Source organism: Urocampus carinirostris, chromosome 11 (assembly GCF_059441175.1).
Source record: "Urocampus carinirostris isolate Australia breed hairy pipefish chromosome 11, RoL_Ucar_1.0, whole genome shotgun sequence".
NCBI lineage: Eukaryota > Metazoa > Chordata > Actinopteri > Syngnathiformes > Syngnathidae > Urocampus > Urocampus carinirostris.
In genome coordinates this window covers 1079641-1095445 of record NC_142359.1, presented here as the reverse complement: position 1 = coordinate 1095445, position 15805 = coordinate 1079641, and the positions used below count along the sequence as shown (strand labels likewise).

The window sequence follows — 15805 nt, the reverse complement described above, 5'->3', positions numbered from 1 at the left end:
TTATTTTATATTAAAAAGCAATGAATGCAATTTCACGTTTTATCCATTTATCTACATGGTGGAAAACCAAAATAAACCCAACAGTATTGGTGTAGTGTGTTGTCATGGGAGGGTAGGAACCTTTGTGCGGTATCTATTCATCTGTGCGCTTTACGGCGTGACTCCCTTCCTCCCGAATCGTATCAAGAAGTGTTTTACACGGCCTCATTCCAACAGACAATCTCCTTATTTTACAGCTTAGCTTGTTGTCTATACACTCGTGATCCACACAAGTATTGTCATGTGTAGAAATATTTTTGACCGTTTGAATGTGGAGAATTAAGAGGGTTCACTAAATCGCCAAATCAGTTTCACCCCTTTGATAGTGTCTCCTTCTCTTGAATGAATAAATAAAAAACATTATCCGAACATTAAAATAAAAACAGAATAAAACAATAACTCAACAACAAAATGTTACATATGTTTGAAAAGGGGTAGTAAGAAGCAAATGCTTATATTCTCTACCCCTTCATCTTCCCTATTAAATACATCAATGATATAACAATAGTAATAATATTAATAATACAGTAACCGTTATGATATAATAATAGCAACAATAACAACAAAGTTAACCATAGTTCTAGACACACTATTCCCAATCTACCCCATTTTCTTTGTCCCTGAATCCCGCCAGTAAATGTTTTATAGTATTGGAATTTGAACAAGTGAATCGTTGGACATTGTTTAATCTCTTCTTATAAATTGTTCCAAAGTTTGACTCCGCACACAGACACACACATACTTTTCCTGGTGGTTCTCACCTTTGGGATTATTCATTTACTACAGCCCCTTAAGTTATAATTTCCCTCTTTCCAAATGAATAATTTATGGATGTTTTCTGGCACTGTTTTTGTTAACCCTAAAGAGCAGTTGTGCAGTGAAAAATTTGACTAAATCAATTTTTATCATTTGGATTGCAGGAATAAAATATTAATATGATCTCGATATCCTAACCTGTGTATGGTTCTAATTGCACGTTTTTGGAGGATAAAAAACGTCTGGAGTCAACTTTTGCGCATGCGTGTTAGTTTGGAGTTGAAAGAGTGAAGGGTGAGAGTGCACTACTGGTTATTTTATTGATTTCAATGAACACATGTGAAACTCTACGAAGGGAAATAGTCTATTTTTGTTCACAGTTACTTTGTTTGGATATTTTGACTTGTCTACAGAGAATGATTGTTATTGATTATTGTAAATAAAATGAGATCAGTGGATGGATTCAAACTGATGTGTTTATTTTGCACATCTGGTTAGCTGCTCCTCTTGCACTCTTTGCACTACTGTAAAATACTATAAATATCCAAAATTATTTAGTATGAGTACTTCAATACTCCAACTCAATACAACATTTTATGTATATCTGTACATTCAAGGAAACTGTGCGTGTTAGATGTATCGACATTTCGTTCTGTATACACGTGTACTAGAATGACAATAAAGTAGATCTGAATCTGAATCTGAAATTACAGAGCCTCATTCCAACACACAATCTCTTTATTTTCCACAAACCTGCAGGCGAGGCCTGGGCCATTTTAAATCAATATTTTTGGTTGGTAGCTGAAGATATCTGGGACCTGTAACACATTTTGGTTTTCCACCATGTTAAAAAATGGATAAAATATTAGAAATTGTGTTCATATGACAAAAGGCTAGTGTAACGCACTCCCGATGCATGCTTCACATATCCTAATTTCGTGCAAGGTCCGTGACTCTTTACTTTAGTGAACAAACAACGGATTGGGCAGGTTGGGTGTGGGAATGCATTTTATCGATTGAGCAATCATTGCACAAATGCGGTATCTGGTAAAACTTCGTATGGTAAGACATACCTATCATTTTTTGCTACACAAATTGTATCCGCGGTATTATACAAGGCATACCGAGTTATAAGGCCAATTCTATTCGGGTGCTTGACATCCTCGAACACGCTTGAATTGTAATGTTAAGTGCTTGATTTTTAGGTGAAGTGCTTTTAAATGCATGAAATTCTCACCATGTTTCTTCTGTGTTGGGCGAGGGTTAGGAGCTAGGGTTTGGGCTTCTCTTAAGGGTTTTAAATGCATTTTGTTTCCAAAATAGGATTGGAGCTAAGCTTGGTAACTAAGGTTTAGCCTCCCTATTAAGGTATTAAGCTGGATGTAGGGTTGCGTATAAGGTTTCGAGCTAGGGTTACAATTTTAAACAGGGTTAGGGCTAGGAGTTAAGGTTTTAACCGATATCAAGTTTCAAAAACAAGGTTGAGGTTTGGAACGAAGGTTTAGGCCCTCGTCCTTTCGATCGGTGCTGGATTCCTTCTTTTAATTGTAAATTTGGCATTGAAAGCGTTTGAATTTGGCTACGAAAAAACCTACGAAGCTTTTAAGGCGCACTTTGCAATTTCTGCCAAAAAGTGTGCTTCATTGTCCAGAAAATACAGTAACTTTGATGTACTACGGGGGTCACTTTATTGAGGTGCAAAATCTACAGTAGGACTTGTCCAGTCACAGGGTTGACTCGGCACATTTTGGAATTACCCGTCTTAAATTCAAGAGTGCCGCGCCGAGAAAGCAAGCTCCACCAAAGCCTCCAGGACATTACGCAGCATTAAAGCAGGAGAAAGCTCAAAGTCTCGACGCAGCGCCGCTCGGCTTCAATGGAATAAAGCGCCGCCCGCTCCCCATTAAAGCTCCTATTCATCATCCCTGTAAGGAAACCGCCGAGATTTTCATCTTATCGGTGATTTGCATATTCAATTTTCCTTTCAGCCATGTGGGGTGCGGGTTTTGATTTCTGAGGCTGATTACAGTATTTTCTTAGGGGGGGGGGTCATAAGGCAAAGTGGAACCTCCAAAGTTGAGGACTTACTTCAACACACGATCTCCATGTAAAGTTTTTTTTCTCCCATACATCCAATTTGGGCAGATTTTGTTTGTTTTTTTCAGGGACTGCAAACAATATTTTTTTTTCTACAACATGCAAATAAACCAAGGCAAATTTTCAAACTTCTGTTGGAAACTTATGGATTGCAGTCAGGTTTCCCACGGATCTTTAGTCGTAAAAGGCATTGAATTTATTACTCTAAAAATGAGGCCTTAACTAGAATTTAAATGTCTTGAAAATACGAGGGCCAGTGATACACGGCACAACGTGGTGGCAGGATGTCTGACAAATATGGGGGCGACACAAATGGGCAAAAAAAATACAAATTTCTCGACCCATGATTTAAAAAAATAGCATCGGTACGATAATTAATTTGCCTAGTATTCAAATTCATGTCAAGAGGCACTAAATATTACTCATCGTTTCATTAATGAGAAGTGGCTGTCCCCCAAACGCTTGTTGCCATTGGCTGAAAGCTGTGTCTGGTAATGTGTACAAGACAACGTTGTATTGTGTGCAAGAAATATTATTTTTTTGTTTTTTTGTCCGTCGACTTGTTGTAAAATATATTAGCACTGCGACAGCTGTGTGCAAAAGACTCTATTCCAACCTTATCAGAAAAATAATGCTATAGTTGAGATTTGCATGAGCAGGATGACTCCTACTCTCGAAAACATACCTCTTTCCCTTTCTGCCGAAATAAAAAAAGTACCGTATTTTCCGCACTATAAGGCGCACCGTGTTGTAAGGCGCACCTTCAATGAATGATATATTCTAAAACGTGTTCCATACATAAGGCGCACCGCATTATAAGGCGCTATAAGTGCATGCTGGTTTAAGATCGGGTAATTGTGCAATTTTGTAATCGTAATCCTGTGCAATCCTTCGAGACATTTTTGTGATTCAGGGCCATATAAATAAATGTGACTTGACTTGGCTACAGTAGAGGATGTAGTTACGTTATGCAACCGTTAGATGGTGCCGCGCTAAAGGGAATGTCAACAAAACAGTCAGATAGGTCAGTCAAACTTTATTAATAGATAACAAACAAGCTTTCCACAACTCCATTCACTCCCAAAATGAATAAACAGCCGTTTTATTATTTTCTCTGAGGTAAAGCATTTTCGTGACCCATCTTTAACATCTTTTAACAACAGCAAGGCATAACATTTTACTTTTCCTCCATATAGTCAACACGCAAAAAAACGTCTGATACTGTCATGGTAAATTAAACGTTAGTGCAATCGCAATATAGTGACACTCGTAATGTGCAAAAACAATAACAATTGCAAAACAATAACAATAAAGCAATAACATAATAACTGTAAAATGTAAAACGTAAACAGCTCATCCTCATGCTTCCTCCACTTCCGCACCATCGATTCATTAATGTTAAACTCTCCCGCTGCTGCTCTATTTCCGTGTTCTACTGCGTGACTGATCGCCTTGAGTTTAAACTCTGCGTTGTAAGCGTGTCTCTTAATAGGAGCCATTTCAGGGTCTTTATACAAACGCACAAATAAAAGAGAATCGTTGTTTAATATTTCCCAGTATGCACAGCGCACTTTTTCTTCTACGCGAAAAATGGAGTCGGTGGCTGCTTCTCTTAGTTGCGAGACCTTGCAATTCAAAATTGATCCATATATAAGGCGCACCGGATTATAAGGCGCATAGTCAGCTTTTTAAAAAAAAATCAGATTTTATGTGCGCCTTATAGCGCGGAAAATACGGTACTTTCGGTCATTTTGGGCCCCGACTATTTTCGGGCAGAACATGTTGTAAATCTTATGATGGGGTACTGTTCACTCTTCTCTGAAAGTTGATTGATTGCAAGTATTAATTGCATGGTTTGCAGCAAAGTGTCGTTTGAATTCCTCTCCTGAGTTTTGCCATCTTTGCCTGATTTTCATAAACCTGTTTAAAATGGCAGCGGGATATACAGCTGAACAACTCTGATATTCACTCTTGATTTGAGGTCAAATTGGACTTGTGTATATTCAAGTTATTGCCTTGTTTCCGTTTCATGACCCTACTTGAAATGGCTGTTTTGGACCAACAAGCGGCAGGCTTACGTAGCTGTACAACTTTCATATTCGCACAAAAAAAAAAAAAATCGTTTTTCTCCCTCTGTAATTTGTAAATACATCTGGCCTATTTGAAACAGCTGCGTTAGCATGGTGACATAATCCCAAAGCATTTGACTAACTTTTAAGTCGTGCTTGTTGTGTATGCCTGGTTCTCAGGCTCCGCAGCATCAACATTAAAAAAAAAAGTCCGAAGGAGATGATGCATTAAGCCACTTATCGGGCTTGAGCACATTCGGGTAATCCTGCAGGCTGAAAAGTGGCTCCTGTTCAGCGCAGCCGTTTTTTCGCGTTCGCTCGGTGACGGAGAAAGGTTGCATATGCAATGAAAGATGATTTAAGAGCGTTCCCTTGCTTTGTTTAGAGGTCCGTTATCTCCGACGAAAGCGTACTTTTAAGATAAACACCGATTGTCACAATGTATGTCCGAGTTTGATTCGTTTCATGTCTCGCCTGAGAATCACATTTTGTGATGTCTGAGAATTTTGTTATTCCATCGATTTTGTGCTTTCTTTGGTCGTATTGATATTTTCTCCCGTCAGACAGTTTTATGGAATAATAATTTTAATGTAATGCGTCTGAAAATAATTTGTTTACAGTAAAAATGAGGGAAGCCCGATAACTATCCTGGTCATGGGAACTGACACTGATATAGCCCCCCCCTTTCCTTGCAAGTCTTTTTAAGAACTATCTATCCATCTACCTTGGTCATATCCCTCAAGAGGGGTGACCGACAGCAAGACAAACACATACAATAACAAATAAATTAAAAAAGGGGAAAAAAAATTGCAAAAACACACACAAAGATTTTTGGACCATGGCCAACCCAAATGCCAAAACACACAAACAAGTTCGGCACCTAAGTCGGTCATGCCTTCGTCCCTCCAGATGAAACGGGACACGAGAAAAAGGGGCCATGTCACTCGGGTCAGGGGGACACAACGCACTTTTCTGTTCAACTATCAGGGCCCAACAGCTTTCACTGGTTTACCCCTGCCGCATCATACGGGTGCCAAGCCCATCCTTAAGAACGTGTCAGCAATCCCACTATCCTTTCACAACACCTCTCCACTCTTTCCTATCACCAACAAGAGCTCCAGCTTCCATTATATTTAGACCTCTTTCCTGCAGTGCACTCATAACACCGTCAAGCCACATCCATCGCGGACTTCCTCTTGGTCTCCTTCCATTTACTTCTGCTCTGTAGATCCTCTTCAGCATTTGCTCCTCATTCATCCTCTCCATGTGTCCAAAACCAACAAGGAACTCTCTTATACACACACTTGCTCAGTTCCGCTACTACTCCAGTTCGGTCTCTCACAATTTCATTCCAATCTTGTCACTCCTAACATACTCCTCAAACACTTCATCTCAAAAACTTTAGAACTAAAACGGGTAAAAATATCATGTTTAGTGTGTGAATTTTTATTCACAATAATACATTGCTTCGGTAAACATGCGTCTAAAAATAGCGGTGTGAAACATTAGCACGCAATTCATCCAAAAATCCATTGTCAAATACTCTCCACTCTTTCTCTCTTTTAATCACATCATCTGCATCTTTCATTAGATCCGCTTTGCAGCCCATTTAAATTCAAAGGCATGCATGACATGACAAAGAAAGCTTTTCATTCATTTGTTGCACATTTTAATATGAATGTGGTGAACGCACGTATCATGTTTTTGCTAGAAGACATGGGAGGATGTCCCCGAGGCGAGCGCTGTTAAATTTTCAACGTGAAAACAATATTTATGTATTTTCTTGCTTTCACAATGACCGCTAAGACGTGTTTTTCACTTGCAGTCCATTTCGCTTTGTTTTATTGATAAAAAGGGCATTTCCGACTGTAAGTCAAAATCCCCCTCCCCTTTTTTCGCAAGCCATCAGAAAAGATCTAAAGTTGAGCCTAATGAGTTCATTACTGCAGCGAGAGCTTCCGTGCAACACTGAGGAGACATTCCATTAGTGATACCACAATGGAACATTATTACCAAAAGCAAACAAAGCTTTTAAAAAATAATAGCCGTTTTAATGAAACGGCGAACGATCGCTGCACAATTTCCCTAAATCGATATTGCGATATGACACAGTGCGATAGTTTCATCGCGAGACACTGCGGTTTTTTTTTCAAGTATTAATAGAAGGCCATCCCCAACAGAGCTGTTTAAGTTTAGCCCATTAACGACCCTGTCAAATGAATCTAAATTCCCGATCCAAGACGTACCCAATAAGTAAGTTGATTGCTGTTCTTGACACGTTTGCAGAAGATGGACAGTTTTGGTCTCTCGAAAGGCAACATTCACAAGTTTGAAAATCTTATTGATTTGAAAACTCCATATTAGGTTTTCTCTCAAAATCGTGCAGCTCTACATATGATACTCAAGTTGGGACTATTTGGACCGGCTAATGAGCCTGACATGCATGTTTTTGGAATGTGGGAGGAAACCGGAGTGCCCGGAGGAAACGCACGGGAAGAACATGCAAACTCCACACAGGAGGTTCGATCTCATGACCTCAGAACTGTGCCGGACACGCGCTAACCACTGCGTTGCCGTGCTGCCCCTAAAACATCTCATTTGATGTTATTTCATCTGATGCGTTTATACACTCACTTGTCGCTTACTGGGGATCTGGTGAAATTGCAGTGAATGCAAAACAAAATCAGTTTCTGTGCAAAGAAAGTTTTTTGAATATCCTTAACGGTGTTCCTATTGATTAAAGAACAATAACTTTGGGGAGAAAAACGTCTAGGTTCAGACAGTGAATGTTGTGTTGAGATGACCAAAAAAATTGAGTAACCTGGATTTATTTTGTTGCTGGCGACTGCTTTGTATTTCACTCAGTTCAATATAACGTATTTGGATCTTAGAACTCGTATTACAGGCTTCATTTTTTGATATCGTTGGCCAAATTCGATTAAAAAAAGTGTACGCCATATTTGTAGACTGAACATGGTGTCTAATAGTTCAGATATTCAACGAGCAGAAAGATATCATCCAAGCGGACAGGCTCACTATCATAAACTAGCCCACTGATTCGAGATGTATTATTTATTTGGTATTATTTTTACTTTGCTATTTGACATTATTCAATCCGAAACATGTAATTATTCCACATCGTTTGGAACATAGCGTAGAAAACGGCATTGGTGTTTGCTCACATTGGTATCCATTTTCTTTACATTGACTTCTAAGCAGGCTCAGAGTAACGGAACACATTCAAGAGTCAAGATCGTCCGTATTGCCATTACCATAAAATGCAGATGAAATTTGGTTTACGAAGGCAGTAGAAATTTACAGAAAGAGTTCAGAACAAGATACGACAAATTCAAGTATATACTGTATATGCCTACAAATTGGAACGACAGTGTTACACATGTATATACATTCTTTTTTTTCTAATATGAAACAGAGTTGAAACGGCGTTTTCTAAAATGTTATTGCATTCCACTACAGTAACAGTAAAGGTAATGCATTTTGCAGGATTATTTTATGCACTTGTAAGACTAAAACTCACTTAAGTCAATAACAGATCTATTTGTGGATCTGCGAAACACATATTTTCACGCCGCATTCTTTTAATGTAAATGGGTAAAAAGAGAAAATTGTCTCTGGAAGTACTTATTGAGTGCTTGAATTTAGCCATGAGAAAAGGTGTACGCAAGTCACAACCTATTTTTTGGGTTTTCCCTTACGGAACATGCATATCGAAAACCACATCTCGTATCGTTACTATAAATGTAAAAAAAATCTCAATTTTCTCCAGTACATTTCTATTATCTGCACAAGCAATACTCATTTAGGTACACTAAATCTTTAATACTTTGGGTACAAACTGTTTGAAAGCAGGTTTTGGGGGTCACTTATAATCCATTTAGGCTTATATTCAGATTCAGATCTACTTTATTGTCATTCTTGTAGACATGTATACAGAACGAAATGCCGATACATCTGACCCGCACAGTTTTCTTGAATGTAAAGATATAAATAAAATGTTGTATTGAGTTGGAGTATTGAAGTACTAATAATATACTAAATAATCATAGCTATGTTAAGTATTATGCAGTAGTGCAAAGAGTGCAAGAGGAGCAGCTAACCAGATGTGCAAAATGGGAAGTCAGGTAAACAAGTCACTATACAATAACACTGGAGTACGGTAGTGCAGAGGAGAACAGATGTGCAAAGGAGTGGCTAGGTATAAGAGAACTGCCAGTAGTGCAAAAAAACCCAAACAGATGTACAGATTAGCAGCAGTGTAGGCTTACTATGCGAGTATATCAATATTTGGAGTGGTTTTGCTGGTTTTGTTTTTGAAAAAAAGGTAAATATATCCCACTCTCTCTGCTTTAAATTGCACAAGACGTGGATTTTCTTTCTCGATTTGGGTCGCAGCTCTTCATTTGGGTGGAACGCTGGGTCCTGAAGTCAAACCCGTCGAGAACCACTGGCCTAAATGATTAAACTTCACTCTTTCTCTGCTGTAGCATGTAGAGAATACTTTCTCCACATGAGCCATGTAACAAAAGCCTCTCTTCGGGGTGTTTGAATTGCTCTCGGGGGAGATTTGTGCAGAACACGCCGCAGAGTCATGTGGGTTGTGTCGTCTGTGCACCCGCAATAGCGCAAACGGCCTCTCGGGAGCTCCACGCTCATGCCTGACATGATATACGCCGACGAGGGTGACCTTGACAACTCCCTTTTCTTCCTCCGCTTAGAAACCCCTACAAACCCTTCCCCAAAACAAATGACAATAACATGAACTAAGGATCAACTGTTGGGGGTATTTCAGGGCCCATACAGACTATTCGTATGAAGAGGAGGGCGATCGTCGAGATTCATTTGCTATAAAAGCTTCAAAATTGGCGCAAGAATTTTTTTAATATGAGCAAAAATATTTGTTATACATTTAAACAAAACCTAAATAGCCCTCTTAAACCTTTTACATAAAAAAATAGAATTCTAACAAATTAGACTCATCTTTCACTCACCAAAAACTAACAGTGCAGGAAGTAAAACCAAGGCTTAGCAGCATCTTGTATGAAGGTACATAGTAGCTCCCTGAAACTTTTTACAATAGCCTAAATGGTATTCATGCCTATGTTTCTTTGCACAATGTTGACTATTCTTGCACCTAACGCATATTGCACAAATACGATACCAAACTGTATTTAACATCCTACGTGCCCACATTTCTTGTGTAAATTTTGTGTACATTATAACTATAACCCTATCCTCCTTGTTTTCCAACCTTATCTTCTTTGTTCCTTTTATCCTCACTGTTAATATGTAAAACTGGAGTGCAATGCCCAATTTCGTTGTCACAATATGTTCAACCCATTTTGTAACAATGACAATAAAGGTCTATTCTATTCTCTTCTCTTCTCTTCTATTCTATTCTAAATAGATAAAATACAATACCTCCAGCATGATTTGAATTAACTTAAAACAAAAAGTGCAACAGAATTTACTCAGAGGTCACACATTGATAGGTGTGGCCAAAATTAACGAATTATTGTTCTGGTAAGAGCTCATCACTTCCACTTTTGCTTTTTACGTTCTCGCTAAATGACAAACAAACAGGGTTGATTGTTAAACTACACTTTTTACACACTTTTCTGCCACGGACTTTTTAAAATCTCTATCAGCTAGCAGAGCTGCAGCTGTTTACTCAGCTTGAATGTTTTTTTCCTGCCCCGGTGGCTCTGCCCTCGGTTGCTTAGCCAATCGGGAGGCGCGGGGTGGGTAGTGTGTAAGACGAAAGGCAGGGAAAGGCTCTGCTGTATCTGAGCCTAAACAATCGGCCCGTTGAATAAATAACTGACTAAATCTCCAAATACTGGTGCTGAAAATCAGTGGACCTCTAACTTGAACGTGCGCTGACTTCGCCTGCCTTTTCTAGACCCTTTCTGTCTTTTTGTTTTTAGGTCAACGTGACTGTGGACTACATCAGAGCAGCCACCGGCCCGGGCGAAAGCACTCCGGCATTCTCCGAGCGCACGTGTGCCACGGTCACCATCGGTGGCATGTAAGTAACTCACCGGCCTCTCGTTTTTTTTTCTTCTGTTTTCCGAAAGAAAGTGGATTTACAACGGTGTCTGCTTGTAATTACTGTGATTTGTAATGGAGCTATCTTTAGTTTGGAAGTTTAAATTGTAGGAACTCGGATCGTTGGCCCCTTTTCAAGATGCCTTGGTATGTAATTGAGAGGTTGCCTAACCCTGAATTATTCTGCTATCTCAACATTTTGTGTGTTACGATAGTCATCAAATATATTTTTAGACTATAGGTCAAAAATAACGCCATTCATTTTTCTTCCTGTGCGGCACGGTAGCGGTCCGCAGGTTGTCGGTCATTGACTCGAACCACTTTGATTTCCACAGTAACATCGCAGAGGCTCTGGTCAGCAAAGGTTTGGCCACGGTCATCAGGTACCGACAAGACGACGACCAACGCTCCTCGCACTATGACGAGCTGCTGGCTGCCGAGGCCCGGTGAGCAACCGACCCTGAACTCGCGTATACTCGGTTTCCTGGCTTTTGGTGATTCATGGGGACAGTCGGTAATCTTTTCAATTTTTACAATTTGCCCCCGTTTTTTAAACTCTTACCCCAACAGTAAAATCCTTATTACATCAAATTGAACAGCAGTAGAAGTTAGCCATCAAAAATGCTCTCTCATCGTTTAATCAGTGTCAATGTCAGGTCGCTGGAGTTTCCTTTCGACCACAAGGGACGATGACAAGTGAATGCAATTTGGCCCATCACCGCAGTAACCTCCCACGACAAAAAAAATGAAACTTCTGTGTGACGCAGCCCTCGTCATTCGTTTTATTTTACTTAATGGTAAATATGTGTCCGCCTTTGTATTTTGCCATCACATGACTTCGGTATACATAGGAAAAGGAAAACAGTGCGGCTGAAAATATCAATCACGACCACTTCACCTTCGTCCCCTATTCCTCCTAACTAATCAGATACGATTAGAGAATATAGGCTATACCGACTCTAGGACATTGTTAACATATACATAAAGCCCCAGTGTGTAATATTTGACGTTGCACCTCACCACTAAGACAACATTGAGTTTTGTTCTTGAATTTGCGCAACGGTCCCTTAATCGGGTGCGCTTGGTAGTCCACAACTGAAGGTATGTTTGACCTTGACGGCCATTATGTTGAAAGAAATTGACCTAGCGTCTTCCCCGCAACCAATCCAAGGTGGCATCGTTTATTTCAATTTCATGTCACAATCTATTATTTTATTTTGTTTCCCCTGAAGCGGGGGTGTCAAACCCATTTGAGCTCCAGGGCCACTCGAGGAAACTCTCACGGGGAACGGACTAGTAGATTTAGGAGAGAAAGAGGACAAGAGAAAAAAACGGGAGAGAGAGGAGGAGAATGAGAAAGACAGAAAGAAAATAAGAAAACAAAAGAGAGAGAAGAGAAAAATAAAATGCAATTGACAGAGAAAAGACGAAATGAAAAAGAGACAGAAAGAGAGATGAGAGAGAGAATATTAAAGCAAAAGGAAAAGAAAGAACTCCCGTTTCTTTGCGTGTGGTGCCCTGCTTTGTCAAAATCAAGTGTTTCAAACGACACCTGGTTTTTCTCTTGCGCTTCTCTGGGTGTTGTCTCCCGGGCCAAATTCAAAACAGTGGCTGGCCTGATACAGGCCCGCGGGCCGCATTTTAGGCAACCACGCCTTACAGCCCACATTCCTGTGCCCGGCTCTCCTAGAGTTACTATGCAAATCATTATATAAGGTTGCAGTGGGGAGATTTAGTGCGAGCTTTATTAGCGTGGCATAGATTAAGATCTGGCTATAGGTAGAGGAGACGCAGCTTCCTTTCATAGTCCATTTTCTGCATCCCTCCTTTCTTTTTCTCGCCTCTTGCACCTTTCCTTTCAGTCCTTCTTTGGCCTTGCCTTTTCCCACTCCTGCTCTCCCTTAATCTCTTCCTTCCCCAGCGGGGCTCTTATTATAGCTGATGAGAGGTTTCTGTCTTTAGGCTTGCTTGTATTTTCTGCCGCATTCAAGGAACCCTTCATTCCTCCTTCACTCCCATTGCTGATTAAACACTTCAATGTATAGTATGTAGCTCCAGTCATGTTTATTTGTGACACCGTTGTTCACAAGAAATCTCAAAGGGCTGTACAGACCGCATCCCCTGATCTAAAACCGACATGAAAGCAAGGAAAATGTCAACCTCAGCATGAGGAAAATGAAGAAACTGCACATTCCAGGAGGACCAGGCCAAAATGGATGTTGCAATACACATACATCAGACCTGGGCACTCCGGTCCTGGAGGGCCGTATGTTCTGCATGATTTTTGAGGTTTCTCTGATCCAATACAGGTGATTCCAATCACCAGTATCGTTAACGAGCACTGCTAACGAGGTTATAATTTGTATCACCTGAGTTAAAGAAGAGCAAACTTCAAAATCTGGCAGGACGTATGGCCCTCCAGGACCGGAGTGCCCAGGTCTGACATACATCATCGTGAAATATACGTCATTTATAATCCATAGAATAGAAGTGTGTTTTAAACTTAGATGTAAACGGCGCATAATAGTAGTTGAAGCTAGTATTAAATACTTAAGATTGTGGTTGAAATATATTAAATGCTGCCATGTTTTGGGATCAATCGATTAACAAAAATGAATCCTGCTACCAGGTCATGATTTAAATGCCATAGTGTCCTTGGGGACGGGAAAAGTACAATATTTCAAAATGTCCTGGCTGACTACAGGGTTCAGACGGGTGCTTGAAATCCTTAACACGCTCGGTAAAATGCTTGAATTCTGCGTGAAGTGCTTGAAAATTCTTGAAATGTCACCATTGCCGTTTTTCTTTGCAGTCTGACTATGTAGACTGCGCAATAGAGACAAATTACCCAAAAAAGTGCGTGAAAATGATGCAGACACGTCTGCTTCTGGTAGCTTGTCATTATGGCGTTGTGTTGTGAGCCGTCACTGCCCCCTACTGGTCGCACACAAAAGAACAGATCAATTTAAAAAAAACGTCTCTCTTGGCTCGGCTCGCTGAGGAGGGACGGCTTTTTCGGCTCCCGAAGGGCTTCTCGGATTTCTTGTTTTTTCTAATGCTATATTATCAGTAATAAAACGGTATGGACTCAATTATTTGGGAATTTCATATGTTTTGCAGGGATCTCCTGAAAATGTAAATAAAACTATTCACAGATCTACAAAAACATATCTTGTTTAAAACAATTTAGGTTTTAACAAAATGAACAGATTCAAAGCCGAACAACAACACAAAATCCATTCAAATGCCAATAAAATACAAAACAAACATATAAACTCTTCAGTGCTATAATTAAATGATAAAATGAAAAAAAATATTTACAATTCTTTTTTTATTATAATATATACCGGAGCCATATCCCCCTATAGTGAGAGGTGGCGAGAGTCATTTCTGACTCTTTCTGGGAGATTGATACAGAGGAGGGGATTCCCAGCCCCCTCGCTCAACCCAACTGCTGTGTTGGGAGTCATTAGGTGAGCAAACCCCCCAATTCCAACCCCTAATGCTGAGCGCCAAGCAGGGAGGGAATGAGTACCAATGTTGTAAATCTTAAGTATGACTCGGCCGAGGCTTAAACCAGCGACCTCCCAGTCTCAGGGCGGGCGCACTAAGCAGGTAGACTTTACAATTCTAGCCCAGCCAATTCAGACACAGATCCTCAGTAAGTAATATCAATTAAAATACGTAACCCATAAAGGAAAAGATCAGCAGTTTAAAAGTTTCAATGCACTCTGCATTGGAGCAATCAATATCATTGAAATGAATTGAGTCTTCATTTGGCCCGTTTTTCTACCTTTTTATACATACAATACTTTTTCGATATTTGGTCTTTCGTATTGAACTCAAATATACGAATATTTATGGAGGCTTTCCCGTGTTTTAAAGACTGTTTTACATTCCAGATTCATGCTGTTGTGTCTCTATTCCAGGGCCATCAAGAACGGGAAGGGGCTGCACAGCAAGAAGGAGGTTCCCATTCACAGAGTGGCGGATATATCTGGGGTAGGTCTTCCACCATCATTTCCCGAGGATCCTGTCCAAAAACACCCCGAAACGGACGACGTCTAGCTGTTAGGAAGTCCGATGTGCATCATTAACTCCCGGCGCACTGGTGCAGCTGTTTAAACTCGCTCGATCCAATGATAGGGTAGGAGTTGCAGAGGGCAAAATAGAACACAGTGTACAACCAGGAGGGTGTTTAATACTAGCTGATGGAGGAAACGGATGCCTTACATTTCCTACGAAACGAGGACTTGGTTCAATAAACTTTTTTGGGGGGGGTATTCGATTCGCGTTTGTACTCAATTTGGAACGCACCTTTTCTTTCTTTCACCATTTTCATGCTACATAAACAGAAAACCGCCAACGTGAGCATGAAATCACTCTCCACTTCCTTCCCTCCCGTTTTTATGCTTCCCATTGTGTTGTGCGTCTTAAACAGCTCTGATAAAAACGCTTTCGAAACAAAAATCCTAAAGACTTTTTGAACTCTATTAGGAGTTGTTAACATCTACTTAGAGAATATAGTCTACTCATAACTTTTTAAGGGCAAGTTATTTACCACACTCCTGGTTTTGGTCTATTTTCATGGAATGTGGCAAGAAATAATCGGTGTAAATCTGTCATCCAGCTTCCAATCAAATCATGCAGGGAAATGTGTTTTCAAGGTCAGGAAAATGCTTGAATTTTGGGTGAAGTGCTTAAATGCTGGAAATTGTTGACATTAGCATGTTTCTTGATAGTCTGACTCTATAGACCAGTGGTTCCCAAAGTGGGCG

At 40.1% G+C, this 15805-nt stretch overlaps 1 protein-coding gene across 1 annotated transcript in view; it reads left to right on the top strand.

The window, feature by feature from the left end:
- snd1 (staphylococcal nuclease and tudor domain containing 1) overlaps positions 1-15805 on the top strand; it is a 237408-nt gene that overhangs the window by 43852 nt on the left and 177751 nt on the right. The window contains exons 12-14 of the mRNA XM_088347694.1: positions 10907-11007; positions 11363-11473; positions 14957-15029. Of these exons, the coding sequence (XP_088203820.1) occupies positions 10907-11007; positions 11363-11473; positions 14957-15029 (285 nt within the window). The remainder of the gene's footprint in view (positions 1-10906; positions 11008-11362; positions 11474-14956; positions 15030-15805) is intronic.